Genomic DNA, 22,549 nt, shown 5'->3' with positions numbered 1-22,549 from the left:
AAGGGGAAGGATGGTGTAAACCTGCATCAACCTTTGTTCTGAACTCAGTTTTGGTGCTTTACTGCTGAAGCCATCAAGAAAGTTTTGATATCAATTAAACAGGAGTGGGACCAAGTTCTTAGATTTATATTAAAAAAAATTAGAAAGCAAAAAAAAAAGGCAAAAAAACCCACCAAACCTTAAGAAGGCAGTCCAGTCTGACCTTAGCCTTAAATCTGAGCATCAGGAAGAGCAGAGCACATATGCAAGTGTGAGAGTCAGAGAAGAATAAGAAAATTTAAATTACCAATATTATACACTCTTCAAAAATTACTTTGTGACAGCCTTTTTACATCTGCATTTCATGCTTCCAGTCATTATCTTTTATTTCCAACATAACTACTGCTGTCAGTTCATGTTGCCTTTTGTACTTGCTTTCCTAGCTAAGATCTGCTACTTTTCCTCCTTTAAAAGCTCTGTTTAGACTTGATACTGACCGCTTTCCTTTGCTTACCTTTCCTTTCTCAGCCACGTGGCTGATGATGCAGCTTCTCATGTTCTTAAGAAGCTTTTGATATATTTAGTTACCTCCACTATTTTCATTCTGCTTCATTTTTTTGGGAGAATTTAAAACCCTGTTGTTCAGCCAGTAAATATCTGTCCCATATGTTGGTCACTTTTTTTCATGGCTCAATATGAGCCACTGGATTGTTTGACCACAGAATCATGAATGGTTTGAGTTGGAAGGGACATTAAAGATCATGCAGTTTCAACTCCCCTGCCATGGGCAGGGACACCTTCCACTAAACCAGGTTAACTCAGAACTCCATCCACTCTGTCCTTGAACACTTCCAGGGATGGGGCATCCACAACTTCTCCAGGCAACCTCTGCCAGTGGCTCATCACCCCCACGGTAAATCCAAAGGTACCTGGTTATGTAGGTAACTGTCTGTCACAATTCCAGCTTCCTTTCATTTTCTACCTTGAACTACTAGTGAAGATCTACCCTGTATATTCCCTGCTCACTGCCAAATTAAATTCTTGTTTATATTTTGCATCTGTGTTTATATTTCTCACCTCTGCCTCTAACAGTGACACCTCTATGTCCCTGATACTCAGCTGTACAACCTTTCAGTGATTTCTCCCACTGTCTTCTGTGTCTTGAGATAAAAGGTTCTAGGATTGTTTCCAAACTGCTGCAGTGAACCTTCTAAGCCTTAAGTGTTCCACGCAGACAAGAAATGCTTACTTTAGGTACTTCTCCACTAACTTCCCTCTTTATTCAAGCCTCTTTAACTTAATTTGCCTCTTCTGCTTGTAGCTTTGATACTGCCACCAGTAAGCTTTGCCCTGCATTTTCTGTCACTGGCACCTACATCTACAAATGTACCCTCCTTGTACAAAGTAGGAAGTGACAAAGGAAAGAAGCCTTGTATTTCTACATGCTCATAAAGTGTGCAGTAAACCTTATCTGCTCGTCTGGATCTGACATACGGATTTAGATATGCTGTACCCTTTTCAGTAGGACTTTGGTCTTGCATCCTGAGTATTGCTTCCTCCTTTAGCTCGTCCTGAAGTTCCAGCAAATGTAAGGAGGCAGAATTACACCACCTTTGTCTTTTCATACCTCAGTGTTTCAGCATGCCTTTTTAAAATATTATAAATTTAAATATATTTCGGGCCTCCATGAGCACGTCCAGTGCCTGTTCAAACATCATCAGAGGCTGCTTATGCCCAGGCTTCTGCCTGCCTCAGTTTTGTCCCTTAGAGTCCAGTGAAAGGAAACAAAGGTGGGTGAAGCGTCTGGAGAAAAAGTCTTATGAGAAGCCGAGGAACCTGCGGTTGTTGAGCCTGGAGAAAAGGAAGCTCGGGGGAGATGTGAACTAGGAAGGTAGAGCCTTCCCGAACTGCATACCCCATACCCCCCTTGAAACGACTGTTTTACCCCGAAGTTCAGAATTTCAGGCTTGTGCAGACCCTTGTCTATTTCACGAGCCAAGCTGTCTGGGCGCGGTAAGGAACCTGCTGCCCGAAGTCAGTAGAGGCACTAAGATCCATTTCAAAGACGTTAACACCCATCTTTCCTCTCACACTTATTTTCAAGGTAATCGAGCTACAGAAAACAGACATTTAAAGTCTGACTTGCCTGAAGTATGGCACATGTACAAATCCGACCATGAGGGAAACACACAGGAGTTTTCTGTGGAGTTGAACCTTTCAACGCCCTGAAAGGAGGTTGTATCCAGGTGGGGGTCGGTCTCCCAGGCAACCAGTGACAAGGGTGAGGCATCACGGCCTCAAGCTGAACCAACATTGGACAATTAGAAGGAATTTCTTCACAGAAAGTGATTAGACATTGTGATGGGCTGCCAAGGAAGGTGGTGGAGTCACCATCCCTGGAGGTTTTAAGACTGGATGCGGCACTCAGTGCCATGGTGTGGTTGACAAGGTGGTGTTCGATTGTAGGTTGGACTCGATAATCTCAGAGGTCTTTTCCAGCCTAATTGATACTGTGACACGAAATTTTGACTGGCATCTTCCTGTCGCAGGTACTTTACACTACAACAAGGCTGAGTGGGAACCTCTTGACGGGACACTCCCAAGCCCCATCTCCGAGGACTTCTGGCCCGGCCTCCGGCGGCAGGGGCCGCAGCCCGTCGCCCGGCTGAGCCGCATTCCCTGCTCCCGGCTCCGGCCGCACCCGCTGCCCCCGGGAGCACCAAAGGCCAGCGCGGGCCGCCGGTACCCGCCCGGCGCGGGGCATTGTGGGGTTGGCGCGGCGTGGGGCGTTGTGGGGGCGGCTCGGCAGGGCTCGACCCGGGCGGAGCGCACTGGGGGAGCCGAGCCTGGCCCGACCCTGCGGCCAGCGGGCTGAGGGCGGGGTGGAGCCCTCGGCGCCCCCGACCCCCCGCGGCCACCGCCGCTCCCCGCGCGAGCGGCCGCGGGGCCGGGCTGGGCTGGGCTGGGCTGAGCTGGGCGGGGCCGGGCGGGGCGCGCGGGCGTTGCTAACGGCTCAACGGCTTCCCCAGCCTCCGCACACCTCAGCCACTCTGATTGGCCACAGTGGCCGTCAATCTTCGGGAGCGGCGGCGCCATTGGCGGGCGGCGGCACGGGGGCGGGGCGTCCCCGCCCGGACGGGCGGGCGGCTCAGCAGAGCCGGTGAGCGAGCGGCGGTCGCGGTGCCGCGGGAGGAGCCGCACTCTTGCCTTGAGGAGCGCAGCCGCCGCCGCGGCGTTTCCTTCCCTCCACCGTAGCCGGGCTCAGGTGAAGCCGGTCGGGCAGGGCGGTGGGTGCGGGTGGCTCCCGTTTATCCCCCCTGGCGCCGCGCTTCCCTCCCTCCCTCGCCGGGTTTGGCGCCTCTTTGTCCGGCCGGGCGAGAAGGCTCCGCTGTCCCGCCGCTCTCCCGCTCCGTCCGCGTGGGACCTGCCGTGCTGGGGTGCTCCCCGTGTCCCCCCTCTGCTCCGGGGCCGTGTGTGCCCGGGGAGTTGCCGCTCTGCTCCCTGCGCGCCCCGCGAACCGGCCTCCCGCAGCTGGGGTGGGTGGCTGGCGCTCTTTTCCGCCGGACCCAGCTCCTTCCCCTCCCTCCTTCCCTCCGGTGCCAGTCCCGCGGGGCAGCGGGCAGGGGCCAGCAGGGCCGCCGGGCAGCTGTCAGGGCTGCAGCCTGAGTCACGGGCTGACAACCCTCCTGCAGACACCGCCATGGGCTTGGCTTCCGCCCGCCCGCCCGGCTCCACTTCCTCGTTCGGTTTGGGCCAGGAGAGAGGGAGGGAGGAGGGAGTGACAGGGCAAGATGAAGCTTGCACGGAGAGCTCTTGCAGATAGCTTGTGCTTTCAGGCATCACCTCCAACCGAGTAGTAAAAGTTCTCCGGCTTTGAGTGGTATCTTTACCAACTTGTCCTCGGTAGGTGTGGAAAGTAACAAGTTTCATAGCCCCCGAGGGTGGTGCCTGCCCAGTGTGTTTAATGAGAATTGCTCCTAATTTGCCTAAACGCAGGGTGAAATGGGTTTTAAAGGAATAACATGCTTCTGGTCATAAAGGGGGATTTTTCAGAAGTAAACTTCATTGATCAGTAAACTCTGCATGCAGTGACTATTTAATCCCATTTTCTTTTCCTCCTTACAATTTCTTTCCTTCTTTTTCCCTCTTGAAGCACTGTTCGTGCTCTTGATCTTTCTTCTTTTGTAGGTTTTTCTTCCGTATCCTGTGTCATGATGTCCTGAGCCACACTCCATCAGAGTGGACTAAGAACCTAAGATTTTTTATAAGTGGGCAGGTCTTCTAAAGAATAGTAATCTCTCAAGTAACGCATAAAAAAATTTGTGCCTCAAACTTGTAAAGATATTGTAGTATTCTGCAGGCCAAGGTCCATTTATGATTTGTCTGCTGTAAGGAAATACAAGGGAATTTGCATGGAAGCTGTTGAACCGTGGACTGAAAGATTAAATTACGCATTCTTGACTCTTGTATACATGTCCTGTTCATAAGGCTAGGTATGGTAAAGCTTTAACTCCAAAGTAACAGCCCTCTAATCAGTTACTCCCTGTGTAAAATGCTTTTGAAATTAGTCACTAGGTCACAATGTGATTAAGTTCACTCATCGATGGCATTCCAGCAAAAATGGCAAATCATGGTGCAGAGACGTATTGACTCACAGATGCACTGTCTGGGTCTGTAGTGCTCTCACAAGGTTTCAATGAGATAAACAAATATTTTTATTAACTAGAAAGTTGTAATGAAGGGAAAGCAATTGATAAGTGTAAGTAGCGCAGAAAGGTTTTGAAGTTGTTAATCACAATTTCCAGAACTGTATAAACACAAGACTCTGTGGTGGTCTGACCTTGTGAAAGTAACTACAGGGAAATCATGCAACAGTTCCGTGATGCTCCATATCAGGTGGGACTGCCTAAATTGGTGTGTTCTGCTTCTTGATAGCTTTGTTTATTGCACTTACTCATTGTGTGTGCATGGTCTTTATGGAGGTGAACAGGCAAAATTTTCTATAACGCTAAGGTAGGTGCAAAATTGGTAGCAGTGGATAGAATGGGGATCTGAACTTCTTTACTAAGCTGAAATGTCAAAGTGAATGTAACTGTCCCCAAGCTGGTGAGTGATGTGGTTCTTTTTGGAATCTGGTGTCATCTCTTGGATGCTTGACTTGTATAGCCAAGGTCTGATTTTGGAAGATCTCTGGAGAAGAGTCTGTGCCCTCAGTGTTTGCTCTGCTGGGTAGCCTGTGCCTGTTTCTGTATAAACAGGAAGACTTAATACCTGGGTTCTGTCCGCCCGAAAGAATGGGCGGAGAAACTGAAGTCCTTTTATTAGCCTTTGTGTAGATTGTTAGGATATTTCTGCTATGGTTCTGGGTTGGTTTTTGGTTGTTTTGGTTTTGGGGTTTTTCTTCCTTTCAAGGTAATCTTGTACGAGAAAAGGTGCCAGATGATAATTTCATCTCAAGAGATAAAGAATAATATTTTTTTCATTATTTCCTCTGGGTAGATTATGATGTGTTTCAGAACATTTTAAGTAGACAAATAGCTTGTGAGAGCTACACCATAATATTTTAAATTAATCTAATGAAAAAGTAATAATAATAATGAAAAAAAAAACCTCCTTGTCCCATAAAGTTGTAGGAAAGAGATTAGAAAAATCTCTCACTTAGGAAGCTGAAATAATCTGTTTTGTGCAGCACATTATTTAGGTATTATGCAAAGTGTTGGATAGTGTTTAAGCTGTGTAGCTGGTGGTATCTTTAATACTCTCTCATCTTCAAGTTGAAAACTGCCTTGCAGTTGGATGTCACAGGTGCTTAAGTCTCTTTGCAACATTACTTGTCTCTGCAAATGTATCTACCACAAATGCGAGACTTGCATTTACCGCTGCAACAAACTATCTTGAAAACCCGAACCATTATTATCTAGGAAGGTCTTTAAAAATAATGTACCAGCTTTTTTCATTTAATAATTCCCAGGTTAGTCGTGTGTCAGGCTATTTACATGCAGGTACGAGGGAGTGCATGTATATCAGCTGCTACTAGCTTTGTGAAAATATACTTCAGTTGCACTGGGAGATTAGTCTGTCTATAGCCAAATTTCAGATTCGGTTCTGTTAATTTCCAGGATACAGAACAAAGGAGACAGGGCACATGTCAGAGGTATTGTGATTTCTGAGCTGATTCTGCTCAGTCTTTGGCTTCCACCCCATCCCTAGGCGTGTGTCTTGCCCAGATTTATGTTGCTTATGGATTAGTGTGACTGTGATAGGGTGAGATTATAAGTGGACCCATGGGAGGTACAGGAACTCATCTAGTTAATGCAGGGTTTACTGAAAGGGGAAGTCAAAGCTGAGGTTTTTTTATCTCCCACTTTTGAATACTACATCTGCTTTTTTGTGTGGTAGCTTTTGGTTATTGGGTAACACACTGGCGCTAACTGATGACTAAAGTGCATTTTAGAGGCTCAGAATTAGTGTGCACGTCTACTAAAAGGTGTCCAAAACCGTAATCCTCAGTGTATGGTTTAATATATTTTTGTTGGTTTGACTCAACAGTGCACTTGGTGCCCTCTAACATACTTTTTTTGTCTTTGATTTCTTGTATAAATATCTTCTTACTCCTTGTTTTCTTAGTTTATAATTGAGGCAGAGCTGTTTGCATGTTAAGTAGAGAAATTGTGTGCCTGACATTAAGTCTTCTGTGGGTTGGAACAAAACTATAATAGCAGAGCATTGCCTACAGCAGCATTGTTTTTGCTGGCAGTTGCTCTAGCTTAATGGTGGCTCGGTGACCTTGTACCTTAAATTTCTTTTCAGTTTAACCACACCATGGTTCTAATTGAGTTTTCTAGTGTAGAAAGAGATGGAAGCTAGAAATCTGATCTTAATAGAGTATGCTGAGGCAAAAACACAAATGCGACTTCTGCCCTGGAAGCTAATGCAAATGGGTGTTGTCCAACTAAATGAAATGCATCAATTTACAAGTTCATCTTAATTATGGTTTATCCGCTTCGCTCTTTTCTTCAGTGGCTGTGAGAACTTGTTCAGAGTACTTGAAGTAATAATCTCAGCACCAATTTGTCTTGAAATCCTAGGCCACTGTAGTGGGTTAGCAGCTTCTGACCTCACTCCAGCCCAGTTGTGTTCAGCATAATGGATTAGTCCCCATTTTCAATTAATGGTCCTTTGGCCTGTTCCTGTTCATCACAATATGTTGCTTTTCTGAGCATCCTAAAGAGTCTGAAGAAATAGTAGTGTCTACAGTTTTCTGGTGATGGGGCTGTGATTGATTTCATTGTTTGATACTTCTGGAGCTAGTACTGCTAAGTCCTGCCCATTTTAACCATAGCGAAATGGAAACCGGAAAATTGATCTGGCATACTTTGTCTACTGTAAATTATTTCTTGTAGAAGTATTACAAATGTATTGTTGCTGGTAGCAGAGAGGTATGATGAAATGTAATGCTGTATGCTGTGGCTTCGCTCCCATGACCTGTTTATGAAATTTATGCCTCTAGACTTCTGTACATACGGTTTGGATTCTGCTTGTCTTCATGACTAGAAATTTAAATTTCTCCTAATGCATGTATGCTGACTTTACTGAGAGCAGTAAATAAAACCACATGGATGAGCGACTTCAGTAAACTCAAGCTAATAATTAATATGTTAAGGGAAACTTAACTTGGAAATCTGTATCATAAAGTATCCTTAGCTGATGAATGCTTCCATTCATCAAGAACTACCATTTTAATGGGTCTCGGCAGGAAATCCATTGTGATATATGCCTCTACACAGAACTTGAGTTCTGATTTGTGTGAAAGCAAAGTGGGTGTTCAGACTTGTAAGAAAAAAGGTTTAGAGAAATTTTACAACTCTATTTTGTCAGTCATGTGCAATCAGGAGGAGTTTTTTTTTCCTGCTGGGCAGCTTCCTGTTTAAAATCTAAGACCTAAAGCATGCTCTTGTAATAGTTTACTTCGCTTTTTATTGTTTGTAGTGATAAGAGTACATTCACCTGTGTTTTTCTTTTAAGCTTCAGATTTGACCAGTTCCTTTGAATTTAGGCTCTCTTAATCAACCTTGAAGGTGCTGTCGATTTGACTTTGGTTAAAGTTGGTTATGGCCAACAACCAACCCAGTTAGTTTTAGTGACAGAGTTGTTTTAAATGTTCAAGGGAAAAAAAAGGAAACCTACAGCCAAATTTAAATTAAAAATTAATTTTAGTTGCTTCTGTTTTTTTTCCAAATGTGACTGACTTAACAGAACTGTCGTATCAGTTTGTAGGTCAGTTGTTAGCGAGTAAGCTCTTTTTGACAGGTACTGTTACAGTGTAGGTCTGCTTGTTATTTAGTGCAAGAGATTCCAATATTTCCATGACAGAATTGATAAAATCAATTGTTTTGAAATGTGTGAACAAAGTAATTTTCATTGATGTGCTATCAATTTAAGAAAAGGAAGCCCTATGTTGGGATTTAGACATATTTGAGCAAATACAGGGTGTTTAGATGTAAGAACTTCACAACACAATACTGAATGTAAATCTAAAGTCAAACCAGTGAACTGAATTAGAAAGTTCCTGGCTAAGCACTTGAAACTAGTTGGTTTATAAGGTAAATTGATTTTTGCACCTTTTTTTTAATGTAGATGAAGAAAAATACTCTCAGGCTTCTGTTTTGGCTGTATCAGTGATAGTTTAAAATGTAGAGGAAGGTATTGACATTCTGCTTTGGGTTTTTTGGGTGGTCGCGAGGACAGATGGCTGTGTGTTTAAAAGTTAGTGGAACAGGTCAGAAGGGGAGGATTTGAGTTGAAGATACCCGTAAACAGCAATTTAATTCATAAATTCCTCATTGTGGTAACTGTCTAGAAAACAACTTTACTTTTTGCTTGTAAATGCATATGAAGTAGTCCAAGAAATACTTCTTTTGTATTAGTGGAATTTTATTTTTTTAACAGGATGCCACTTATTATATTTTATTCTTCATAGTTGTGGTTCAGACATCTTTTTTCTGTTATTCAGAGATAGAAATGGGTTTTATCCCTTTCTGACATCAAGTAGAATGTATTCAGACTTCTCAGAATTATTTTAAAAAGTGGAAGCATGGATGCAGGTACACAGTAGACTACCTAAAATAGTTAAATAATTGGATACTTGAAACTGGTGTGTTTCAAGTGGATGTGTCTGTATAATGACCAAGAAAATTTTCTTTCCTAGTGGAGCATAAATACCAAATAAGATTTTTCTACAGGCACTCTCAAAAACTCTTTAAACTGTGACGTAGGATTTGTGACTTAACCCAGACAATAAAAGCTAAGTGAACTGGTTTATGTTGCAGTATGAATCTTTATCAAAGACACTAAAGTCTTTGACATTTCATTACACAGTAAATTACTGTGAATTGGTTTAATGGCTCTTTCCAAATTTAATGCAGTATATGATGGGAAAAGTAAAATGAGAACACACAAATGTGATGAGAAAGATGGATTAGTCATAAAAAAAGGATTGCCAATTTATTAGGCAAATTAATGTAACTTCTAAAAACTATCTACATTGTCCATGTAGCACTGGCATATACATGTGCACAATCATTTTATCTTCTTCTCCCACATGGTGGGAGGTAATCTTTTATGTGGCAAATCTTAATTTTTTTTTCCTAATGGGCAGAATTATATAAATTAATTCTAGGTCTTTAGTGCTTGAAAAACTTGATGTAGCCTTAACTGATAAATATCACCATGGTATATTATTGCTAATTCTGTCAGGAAAAAGTGCAGCTGCAGTAGTGGTTCAGCTCTTGCTCATGTAGATAAGGAGAGTAACAAAGAGTCACGGGATTGTTTGGGTTGGAAGGGACCTTAAAGATCATTTCGTTCCAACCCCCTGCCATGGGCAGGGACACCTTTCACCAGACCAGGCTGCTCAGAGCCCCATCCAGCCTGGCCTTGAACACTTCCAGGGATGGAGCATCCACTGTTTCTCTGGGCAGCCTGTTCCAGTGCCTCACCACCACAGCACTGCCGTGTATATGGTTGTGGATGATGTTGTTAACTATGGTGGAAACACATGAAACGGTTTGGCTTCTCTGTGGTCAGTATTTCCTTATGTGTTTTTTTTTATCCTTTTAGGGCAGAAAGCAAAACTTTATGGGAAACTTTCAAATTATATTTGTTTCTTCATATGGGAACCATGGAATGTCATATCAGTCACCTGTCAAAAGGAGATCATTTTCTTTTTTTTTTCAAAGAAGTCTTTTCTTGTATTGCCAGAATAGAGAAAATCTTATGTGCCATATAGCCATGATTGTAACAGTCCAGACTTAGTTTCTACTTCAAGTGCCCTTCCTTTTACTTGTTTGAGATTGAAAGATGAGTCCTTTCTTCTCCTCTAACACAAAAATCAGTGCTTCAGGAGATCCAGACAGGAGGGCACGGTTGGGTGAATTCTAAAATTAGCAATGCCTAATGCTGTTCCTTTTTAAAGACTGATACATTTGCCAATGAGAGAAGAAAGCACGGGTCAGGGAGGCAACAGAAGACAAGCTTGAGGCTGAGGTATACAGCCCAAACCAGTGTTCCTCGTGTGCTCTGCTGCACCAGGAGCTTTCTGTAGAATGGTGCTTATAATGGATGGCGAAGAAGCTGTGCCAGACCTTGAATGCAGTAGGGAAATGTCACAATCTGGATTTTCAGACTATCTTGAACATGATATTTATGAGCATAAGTATTTATAAACCAAACAAATATAATAAAAATAAAAATTTTGAAACTATAAGTATTTTCAACCTGACCTCCTTACACATCCTTAAACTTAAAGGCTATGTAGCTTTTTCTCCTTTGTTTAGGAGTTGCTGGGTTTTCATGTCCAGGAAAAGTCATTCTTCTCCAGACCTTGACCTCAGAGATCGCCGTCATAAACAAGAGACGTAGATCCTCTTATTGAACCCTTACACTGCTAGAAGGGTTGAGAGTCAAGCTTGGACCCTGTAAAGGTGGTAGACTTCTCTGTGCCAGGGTTTTTGCCTGCCATCCCCATAGCTGCTGTTAATGTGCAGCAGAATGATTTGAAACAAGAATAAAAATATGAGATGTAGCAGAAGGCTGTTTGTACATAGTCCTAGTTTGGAACAATAGGTTGAGCTGAAAGTGTCTAGAGAAACTTTTGATGCCAAGTAAAAATAATACTTTTAAAAATAATTTACCAGACATATTTGCACTGATTCTTGGTTCTTTTCAGTATGAGCTGGAAGATGATTAGTAGTATCGATGCTGAGATCAAAGCAGTTTGTCAGTTAATGTTAGCAAGAGTAATTGTTCCTGTAAGATGACTTTATCTTGGCCACATACGTGCTAAATATTTGCATCTAAAAGGGTGAACCAGAACCATATTTTTGGTCTCTGTATTTTGGTGTTATTGTTTAATTCCTTGTTCCCTCTTGCAGTGAATTGAAACCTGGCATTGACAAAGATGACAGGGATTGGTAATTGATGTATGTAGAGCTACCTTACGCAGTGCCACAGAGTTCTTGGCAGATACCTTTTTAGCCTTAAATCAGAATATTAGGGAAGGGATGAAAAGTGACCCTGAGGTAACAAAGACAGGTTAAAACTTTCTAAGCTCTTCCCTTCTCTCTCATGCGATGTCCGTAGGGAATTCTGCATGCCTGATCAGAACTTTTGCAGGCCATTATGCCGCCTGAAAACAAGTCTTCCAGCAAAACAGCTTGAACAGCAGGGATGGGCTGCAATTTTCTGAACTACAGCTGTCTCCTTAAGTGGGATTACTTTGCTGAGTGGTCACGAAGAATGTGTTCTCCCCCTGGAATGTTTTCCTTGTGGGCACACTGTCTCTGTAAGAGGAATTCTCTCCTCTGCTTAGAAGGCATGTACTGTATTCCACTAATGAGAAACAACAGTTGCAGAAAGTGTATTATGCAGGATTGTAAACTTTGAATATTTATTCAAAGTGAATGGGGTTGGGAGGCAGCCAGCCTAGCTTTGTCATGCTAAAGACTGGACTTGAAATCAGCAGAAGGCTACCCTCCCTCTCCCTAAATCAGTGTTTGGTGTGTTTAAACAATGTGCACAGGCTTCATAGAGCTGATTAACTGTATTGGTGCTATCTACATGGTAGTGTGTCTTTATGTCTCACTGAACTCATAAGGTGCAGTTAAAATAGAGGCAAGCATACCCTCCCTAGCATTAACTTAGGGAAGCTATGCCTGGCTTTATTTGCCTATAACCTACAGTGGTTAATTACTGCATGCAGTGTGGTTGCCCAAGATCGTTCCTGTGCTTCTCTAGCCTGTGGTGAAGCCTGCACTGTCCTGGTTTTAGTCTTTGGCACCCAAAAGTGCCTCTTCAGATGGGCGTTAATTTTTGTTTAATGTACATGTGCTGTGCTTGTAGGACTGTTCTCCCAGTCCCACTGTATTTGAATCCAGTGGAGAGAAAAGGCAACTATTAAGTGGCATGTAAATGTCTGCTTGTACATGGCTTTGTGGCCTTTGCACTTTACCATAGGAAGTCCCAGCTGCCTGAGCAAACCTCCTCTGTCAGCTGTTACAGTAGAATATGTGCAAGTGCTGCTTCACACATCCCAGAGTGCTGCTTTGGCAGCTGATGAAGGGAGCTGGACATGGAGAAATCAAGAAACATTTATTCCATATTCGCTGTTCTGAGGATGCATGTTGGGTACCTGTAGGCCACCTGGAAGATGCAGAATTTCCTTCAACTTCTTTCTTCTGCCGTACACATGGTCTGGCCATGCGTACGGCAATAGAGGCATCACTTATGCATTAAATAATTAGATTCCTCCTTGATTCTTAGAGCCCCACATACAGAGAGGGTACTTTAGTGCTCTACCTTGAGTTTCATTTACAGTAATAAACAGGGTAGCTGGCAAGTCTGGGCAGCACTACAGTCAAACTGAATATGCAACAATAATTGCCAGCAAACTGCATTCCAGTTGTGAAATAAATCTTTCAACAATTTATTGTGTGCGTCAGACTGTGACTAGAGAGGAAAGCAGTGAACTACAGTAAGCCTAATAGCAGTTATTATGAATCCCAAATAAAGCTGAAATAAAAGAAATGAGTCTGCATGGCAGCATTCTGAACACAAAGGGTAAGTGTAGCTCAATGCCTTCAGCTTGGGGGGCTGTCTGTGAGGGGGTGTTAATTGTGAGCTCCGGTACTTGCCTGGTGGTGTATTCTCTCGTGGCATAACTGAAATTGGTGATTCTTGCATTCAGCCTGAAGCATTGAGCGCTGCTGTGTGTCAATATACTGAACTTGAGAAATAAGCAGATATAACCTGTCCATCAGTTCAGCTTCCTGCCAGCTTTTCCCTTTCCTTTCCTTTCCTCTCCACCTCCTCCTTGTGATTCATTTCTCACCCCTAGTGATTTAGACTCCAGTTTTTATGTAGGTGTTGCTTACAAATTGGAGCAGTTTGGGCTAACAAACTTTACAGTTTTCTTTCCCATAAACATACTGGCACTTGGAGCTGTGAAGCGTCAGCCTAACATAAACAAATGAGATCTGAACCACTTCTTAGTGAATACAAGGGAATTATAGGAAGTTTTTTATTGGTGGGTAAGGGGTTTTATATTGTCAGTTCATGGTCACTTGTAGCTAGCCTGGCCACTAAAGTCTATTTTAGACTAGTTTAGTCTAGCTTTCTAGCTGCTCTTAAACCTGATTTGATGAACTGTATTCAGCTGGCTGGGGAAAGCAAAATAGTTGAGTTGCAGAAATAATGCAAGTATTAGCTGTTCAGATCATACGCTTAGTAGGGATTCCCATCATAGGAATGTTACTGGCCAAACTTAGTTTGAATCATTAGCAGCTTCTCAAAGTGAGATTATTTTTTAAATGCTGTGTATTAACAAATAATTAAATTTCTTCACTGAGTGCCACTTAGTTGTACCTGAAATAGGGCCATAAGTGACCAGCAGTGCTGTAATTTTCTAGTGCAAAAGTCTTGTCTTGCTTATAGAAATGTATGTTCCTTTTGTTCTGTGAAAGGACAGCCCCTTTTGTCTTGTATTGCATCCTCTGACAACCTGCTAAAGGTAACACAGTTTGGAAAGTGGTGGGAGAGTTGTGTTCCTGAGCTGCTTTTAAAATGTGCACTCTTTAAAGAAAGGGAAATTAACTTGTAGTCTAAATATGTTTGCTATTTATTGTTCATTCTTTTTGTCACCCTTTAGAGTAGTTTCTCTTGCACTGCAAGTAGAAAGGCCACTAGGCAAACCATTGTGGGAGGATTGTTTAATGTGAAATCATGGACAATATGTAACAGTGTCTTACTGGTGGATGTGAAACAGAAGAAAACATCTAGTAATTATCCACTTATGTCCCTTTTCACATAGGCTCAGTCTTACAGCAAAGTCCTGAAGTGGTGATCTGAGTTGCCAAGGATTCAGTGCATGTGTGTGGCTCTTTTGCATTCTCCATAGCACAGTATTTCACAAACTTCTCATGATTCATTAAAATAGGGAAATGAAATGGTATGTGGTTAAAGCTGTCTATTCCAGTGTAGTAATGCATCTTTGCTAGGAATGAGGCTGAGGCCAAGAAAGAGCAGTGTGGGGATCCCTACTTTAATGATGGTTCAGGTAACTCAGACCAGAGCTGTTTCCTTGCCCAGCCAGTGCTCTAATACTTGTAAGTGTGATGCTTTAACTCTTGCCATTAATGCTCTTCTGAATCTGTGAATTCTGTTCTTACTTCAGCTGTTGCCTCCATTGTTTAGTAGAGCCCAAGCTTATCTTATTGAGCAGTCGCTCACTCCCAGGAACAATTCTGTGGCTACTGACAGAGTAAATGTCTGGCGGGAACGGGAGATGTAATACAAATAGTTACCAAAAATTAAATTGCAAACAGGTAATGTTCTGTGCTTTCAGCAGTTGCAAAACACTGTAATTGAAAGAAAGAGACCTTACAGCAGAGGTAGCTTTTAAACCTTTCCAAACCAGATAGTGTTTGTTCCCAGGTTTATGGGAAGCACTTGATGTTTTAAGTAGAGAGTGTGTGAAGTGTCTTACAATTCAAGCCTTAAGGCTATGAAGTTGCAGGAGACTAAGGCAAACTTCTGTCCATATGATTGTATTCCAGTGAGGGTTTGGAGTAATTCTGCCCAGTTCAAAGGGAGTGCATGTCATCTTAAGTTAAATCCAGTGTTTGACTTGTTCCTCTCAAAAGAATCTGTCAGCTGGGAAAGATGTATGTCAACAGGGCAGTTGGTATTATTTTTTTAAGGTTGCACTACACTTTGATGTTTTGGTCCTGTCCTGTTCATGACTGTAGAAGTTGCTTTGTCTCTGTCTGTGACTGTATGGCATCTTTGTAGCAATTATGTAGTTAGTTAAATGGCAAAGAATGTCTTTTGGCCCCTGAAATAACGGAAAACAAGCAGAGTTTGACCAGACTGCTATGAACCACCATAAGGGACCATACTGGGTTAATGGGGAAGTGACTGTAGTATGTCATTTTTGGAAACAATACTAGGAAGGAGGCATTTAAACTCAAAACAAGGATGGTCTGTCTTCCTTCTGTATTCTTTGGTCGTCTTGCATATAGACTAGCATCAAAAAGAATATTGTTAACGGTATTCTCATCTGGCAGTTGCACAATAGCCATGTAAAGATAAATGCCCTTGTCCTACATATTTATCTACACCCCAAATGCAAACTACCAGGCAAACAAATTGCTTCCTAATTTGTTCCTAAAATGGCAATGGTTTGCATTCATTGTGAATTGCTGTAAGAGCTTACTGGGCTTGCTTGCTTCCTTGACCACTTTAAGGGATTTTTAGAAATTCCCAGTGAAATGCAGCATAAACTAGGAAGAGAAGTTTAGGAGTCCATGAGACAGAACTTGCTGAATCTGATTCCTCTGGTACTGTTCTTGTGGAGAAGACAAATTAATGGTTGGTTTGTGGTATTGCTAGTTTAGACGCCCTGTGGGTTCGAAGTCAGCCTCGAGAATAGCTCTAATGCCATGTTATCTTAGCTTGAGCCTCTAGTCTTTTACTTCTAGTACGTGAGGATTCTGTTCTGGAGCGCATGACAGTGAGTTTAAGATGATGATAGGAGGACTGCTGCTGCCATGCAATAGGGTAATTATCAAGTCTCTCAAGTTTGAGGTGCAGAGCCTTTTTGAATCTCCTCACTACTATTTGGTAGTACTTAAAATATTAAAACTTATATATGTATTTATATATACAATATATTATACTATATATATATTTAATAAAAATACATTAAACGTAGTGTTTGGTGAGATTTTAGAATAGCTGTGTTAGGCTGTTTCTCCCCTTACTGTGAAAGTTATTTTCAGCCCTGAAAATAAAAAGGTACAGATGCTCTAGAATGATCCCTTACTGACTGAAGAATGCACCCTTGTAGTACGTGAGATAATTTGGGGTTCTCCTCCTGCAAGGAATTTGATGAACCTCTCTGTAGCTATCTTCTTTCCTTAGTTCTCTTCAGATCTATGACTGGCTGGGGATACCCCTTGAAAGATTTCTTGTGGTCTTACTTATTTCTTAGCCAAAAAGAATGCCTTTATTCTAGAATATATCTCCAAGGTGTCCTGAATGCATGCATGTACTCCAGCAGCGAGGAAGTGAGGACTGTGTTTCAGTGTAATGTGGGACACTTCAGATGGCTGGTTACTTCGGATTCCTCAGGAAATGATGAAACTGAATTTAGCTGAAGCATAGTGCCTCTGTGTCCTCTCTGATTATAGCCAAAAAAGGCAACTGGTTACATTCTGGGAGTTGCATAGGCAGGAAGCTGTGTAATGGAGGGTAGAGCACAGCTGTTGCCTTGCCAAACCTGATACAACTCTGAACACAATTGAATATGTCTTTTTTTTTTTTTCTTTTTCCCCTCTTTCCCTCCACTCCCTTTTTTTAACCCTTTGATCACAACCTGCAGATGATACTCTGCAGTGTCATTAAATCCTAATATGTTGAATTGTTTGTCTTCTTTATTTCCTGTGTACTCTGTCAGGCTGGCTGTTATAGGATGGCCTTGGAGCTCTCCCAACAGCTCAAGTTTTTTATGGCAGCCTCCAGATTGCTGCATCTTGTCTCTGCAACAAATCTCTTGATCATTTATCCATTAAGATCTTGTTTTCAGTAATAATATGAAAAGCCAGGGAGGAGTTGCTCTGAGAACTGCCATGGTGGCTGAGGTGGAAATGTCAGTGACCCTGTGGGGAAGGAAAGATGAGGTCAAGTGTGGAATAGCTGCTTGGCATATCCTGTAAGGCTTAAGACAAAGATTTTAAACTCAAGCTAAAGGAAGTGATTATTTATAGAGTAATTTTCTCTTTGTTTGCTAAAGAATTTTTGACCGTGAATATACAGCTATCCATACAGTCTCTGGCACAAAGTTACATACCACTTAGAGTGATACATTCGTTGAAAGGAATTTCCCTACACGCTTACAAATGAGTGGTGTGGGCATTTGTGCCCGTCATTATTATGGCTGATGTTTTTCTGGCTTCATTCGCTATTTGCTAATGCTGGGACTCTACATCTATTGTTGCTCTCATGCATGTTTTGGGAATTGAGCTGCTTCTGTCCCACTTTCAATACGTTTTTGTCTGCAGTGTGTGTAGTCAGACTTCACTTACTTGATTTGCCTGCTGGTTTGTAAATATGAGTTCTGTAGAAAAGTTATCCATATAGCTCCTGATTGCCTTCTAGGACATGAGTACTCATATTTTCATTTCCTGTTCTTTAGGTGGTAAAGAACTCTAGTTTCTATGCAAGTTATGAAAAACATATATTGAGGACACTGGTATCTTTGTGAGGAAGAATTCAAGAAGTAATGTTTATGGGATTTTGTAAAGAGGCTGCTGTCACATGGTTAATGAGCCTTGACGCGTGCAGTCCTTTTCTGATTGAAAGGACTTTTGAATGGCACTAATAAAATTGCTGCCTTATAAACTGGAAAATCCCTGGCGGTAGTGTTCTGGTTTTGATGAAACACTAAATCTAGGGTGCCATTTTTCAAGTATGCAGCCTAAGTCTCCCTTTTGTAGAGATGAAACTCTCTCCTCTATCTGGCCACAGTTTCATAGAAGGATCTTAGTAGAAGGTTTTTAGCTGTAAAATTTCCTGATTTATTCTGATGCTATCTTGGAGATATTTTGCTACTGAATATTATCTAGCCAAAAAAAAAAAAGATAAAAAACTGGTGGGCTGGGTATTACTACTAAGCTGGTGATGGAAAGGAAAGTATCTAATATCAGTCTTAACTGGTATCCTCAAATTACTGCTATCTTTTAGAAGCAAAGTGCATCTCATGGTCTAGGCTGGTAGCTGACATTTCTGAGAAGCTGTGGGTTTTGATTTATAGTTTATCAGAATAAGGAGATATGAAGCAAAACTGTTGATTAAACATTTATGATTTTATTTCTGAGCAAATATCTCTACCAAGTAGAGCAGTGAAGGGTTAATCTTGACATGAATGTTACTGACACAGTGTCTGATGCTATGAGGATTGGCACAAATTGTTTGGTGCTTGCTGCTTTAATGTGCTTCCTCTTTTCTGCCAAATAATGGCTTCCAAATGCTTAACGGTCGGTGTTTTGTTGTAGGTTTTGGGTTTTTTTAAAACTGCTTGCTAGTTTGTTTTTTTTCATACTCTTGGCAAGCAAAACCTTGGCCTTATTGGAAGTTTGACAACTTTAGCGGCGCTTACTAACATGAAATTAAACGAGGGAGAGGCATGCTCTGATGACCAGGGATTCAGAGGACATAGCATGTGCCTGTCTGCCTCTAGGAATTTGTAAGGCAATTTGAGGCTTTAAAAATATCCTTTTTCTTTTTTCCCCCCCTCTCTTCACAGGTCCCCAGTTGTAAACCACAATGTCGCAAAGAGACGCAGATAAGTACCTTTATGTGGACAAAAACATCATTAATAACCCCCTGACTCAGGCTGACTGGGCTGCTAAGAAGCTGGTATGGGTTCCCTCAGAGAAGAATGGGTTTGAGGCAGCTAGCCTGAAGGAAGAAGTAGGAGATGAAGCCATCGTGGAACTGGCAGAGAATGGGAAGAAAGTGAAAGTAAATAAGGATGACATCCAGAAGATGAACCCCCCCAAATTCTCTAAAGTAGAAGATATGGCAGAGCTGACGTGCCTGAATGAGGCTTCCGTGCTTCACAACTTGAAGGAGAGATACTACTCAGGACTGATCTATGTAAGTAATCTTGTCTGTTGGGCTAGGAGTTCTTGATTGCACAGCATGTGAACTTACTATAATTGCTTTGTTCCCCAATGTGTATGTTAACCTTTCATTGCCCCTATACATAACTCATCATGTGACTTACCTTCTTCCCTCTACTTAAAATTTTTTCGCTGAACTATGCCAATCCCTCTCTAGTTAATGTTGAAGCTTTCAAGGAATGCTATGGTAAATCTGGCTTTAATGTTTTAATGTCTTTGTTCGCAGGATGTTTTGAATGCCTTTTAACTTTCTCTTAGCAAGACACAAGAGCAGTTGGATAGTGGTAAACATGGAGTCTGATCTGAACTGAACCAAATAATAATAATAAAAACACAGTCCTAATCCACCCAGCATCTGAAATGTGTTTTCCGTGTCTGGAACTTCAGTGGGAAAGAATGCTAGTGCCAAGCTTTTTGTGTTACAAAAATTCTGGATCTCAGAGCATCTTTTAGAGAAGGAACATGTCTGCCTGCATGTCCTTACAGATAGGAAATGTTCCCTTTTCTTTCCATCCCAAAATGGACAAGAGCAGAGATTCCTGCATCTTACTGCTGTGTAAATAACAGATACCATTTATGGGACCAATGAATACCATGGGACCAATGGTATACCCAATGAAGCAGGCAGCAACCACTTCACTGAATACCAAAGCCAATCAATAGGGAAAGGTGGGGAAGGAGACTTTGGAACCTTGACCTGGTTCTTCAGTTCCCTTCTGATTTTCCTCTTCATGTTGCCTATGTTTAGTAAGCAGATGTTGGTCATGCTAGCTTCTGCTTTTTTAATACTCTGCAGGTATAGAATGAATTATTAAACTCAGTGGTAATGTAAAATTTGGGTGCAGTGGCTGGTTTAAAACGGGACTGGGAAGAGCACAAGGGAGAAACTCTTGACTTACTAGTGCTGTGCCTGCTCTTCTGCAGTGCCATGAAGGCATGCAGACAACTCTTGGAGAAATTATCAGACGATATCTGCAGGATCAAGGCTGATACAAATTTAGTCTCACTCCCACAGCCTGATGTCAAAATTTGAGAGCTAGTGTGATTGGAGGTTGACGCAGTTGATTATTCTTGTAGTTAACAACTCCTTCTACTATTGGTCAAAATCTATCCTCAGACTAAAAAATCTTGGTATTCAGATGAAATAGGATATACAAGATCCATGTGTAACATTTTTAGAGTAGGTAACACTGCTAGGTTATATAACAATTGTTGAAAATAATTCAGCAGTGTCTCGAGGTCTGCTGCATGCTTGCAATGGGCTGTTTCACATATCTTGCAAGATGCCATCTGAAATTTCAGACATGGTCTGTGACTAATAAATTGAGTTCTTCTGATTGGATTGTAAGGAGATTGTAAGGTTTTTTTTGTAAAAAATCCCCACACCCTCACCCAAGCAAACCTTGCATAGTAGTTCTCTATTACAGAATCTTAGTCTTGCCAAAACTGTGTTCCTGTGCACTTGTGAAATGGACTGATCTCACCTGTCAGCAGTTCTCAGCAAGTCAGGAGATTAATGGGAAGGCTTAAAATACTTTCATTGGAGTGGCTGTTAGTTGATCATTAATCCGCTTGAAGAAAGGGAGTACACGCAATGCATCTCCAGCATAAATGTCTCTGGAAAGATCACAAGCATAGTTTAGTTCTGTTCTTCTCCTTTCTCTCTCATTTGGCAGCAGGGCTGTGTGTTTTTATGAGCTATTTTCTTTTTTCCTTTTTTTTTTTTAAAACTTTATTTTTCTGTCTTTCCATCCTGTAATATGAAGGGGGAAAATCTTACTGCTGGTGCAGGCAAATTTTGAGTGAGGAATGTCAAACAGTTCAAGAACTAAGAGCTTGACTCCAAACACCAGTTTGCTGTTTCCATGTGTGGATTGGTTCTGCACTGAGTACAGACTGGCTTTCATATTAACCCTTTCTATTTGGAACCTTTTATCAAAAGATCATTTTCAGCTTTTGTGTATAATTTTTGCATACCTGAACTGCTTTCTATTCAGTGTGAAATTCAAAACTCAATCTTACATGTTGCAGTTACTTTATTGAAGTTAACTGTTACTGGAAGATAAATTTTCTGATATGCCATGGTGCATATGGTCCTTTCAACTCCTCAGAGCTAGTTTAGCAGTTAGAAAAATAAAACTTGTTCCAGTTTGGCATGTGTGTCACTTGAAATAGTTAGAGAAAGGTAATGCCAGAATTCTATTTTGAGCTAGTAATGTCTGAGACAAAGCACAGATTTCCAAGCCAGCTATGCTTATAATAGATGAGCCTTTCAGTTGGAACCTTGCGTTCAGGGATTCATGCATATAAGTCTTTACTTGTACTTCAATAAGATGAAGATAACTCTTGTCTTCTCTGTGGTAGGGCCAGCAGCTTCTGCTTATTAATACAACTCAACTTGCTTCCTGTATGAAACTATCAGTGGCTCAACCAGCAGTCATGACATGGTGGTCTCACTCAGTTGCTTATTCCAGCCATGATTAGTTGCCTTCTTCACACAGCTGAGATTGTTCTACTGCATGGAAACTTCCCTTAGGTATTTCTCCTGGCAGCTAGAATGCTGGAAGAAGGTGGCAGCTTCTTCTTCTTGCATACTTGTTTTATGTCTTCATCACTCTAAGTGAAATTAATGTCTTCCCTTTTCTAAACTGCTGCTCTCATCCATGGGATGGCTTCAGACCTCTGCACTGTACTTACTGAAAAGCACCAGTTCTAATTTGTCATCAGTCATAGCCATGAAGAGTCACACATAAACAGACAAGAAAACTCTACATTCCTTGTGGGCTTGTGTGCACTGTGAACATACTGCTCTTGCATTGACTCCTTTTTGTCCCTTGGTCCTACTCTGCCTTCCACTGGTGTAGTGAAAGGTCAGGAAAGCATGACCCAGACTTTCATCTTTTAGTCTGTGCTGTGCAAGTGCTGTCAGACTCAATGGAGAACTAAAGCTGAGGCAAAAGGAAGTGGCATTGCCAGCTTGGTTGCTGTAAACTCCTTAAACTGCTCCCTTCAAGCACTGCCTGAAACCCAACCTGACTAGAATGTCTCATGGAAGCTTAGCTTCCTGGAACTTTAGAAGTCCCATGCCAAAAGGTTTTTAGCCAGCTTTCACAGTTTTCCACTTTGGAAAGACATTTAGTATTTTCTGTAAGCTATTCAAATATTCCTCAAATATTTTTAAAAAATGAATGGGAAAAAGAAAAGAGGGGAAGAAAAAGAATTGGTCTGGAAATATATTCTGATAGTTTATACTAGGATGCGGAAAAGGAACCTTAAATATCTATGAAAAACTTGCTTCTGGGAGGACATCTGTCTGAATCTATATCTGAATC

At 41.7% G+C, this 22,549-nt stretch overlaps 1 protein-coding gene across 1 annotated transcript in view; it reads left to right on the top strand.

The window, feature by feature from the left end:
- Positions 1–3,132: 3,132 nt before the first annotated feature.
- The window catches only part of MYH9 (myosin heavy chain 9), a 69,718-nt gene continuing 50,301 nt past the window's right edge, over positions 3,133–22,549 (top strand). Inside the window, exons 1-2 of the mRNA XM_042050447.1 lie at positions 3,133–3,244; positions 18,839–19,191. Coding sequence (XP_041906381.1) covers positions 18,859–19,191 — 333 coding nt within the window. The 5' untranslated portion in view covers positions 3,133–3,244; positions 18,839–18,858. The remainder of the gene's footprint in view (positions 3,245–18,838; positions 19,192–22,549) is intronic.

Source organism: Corvus kubaryi, unplaced genomic scaffold (genome assembly GCF_017639235.1).
Source record: "Corvus kubaryi isolate FWS band 111438036 unplaced genomic scaffold, C.kubaryi_AGA036_p1.0 74, whole genome shotgun sequence".
Classification (NCBI taxonomy): domain Eukaryota; kingdom Metazoa; phylum Chordata; class Aves; order Passeriformes; family Corvidae; genus Corvus; species Corvus kubaryi.
Note: the sequence above shows the minus strand (reverse complement) of the source record. Positions and strands in the feature narration are given on the sequence as shown.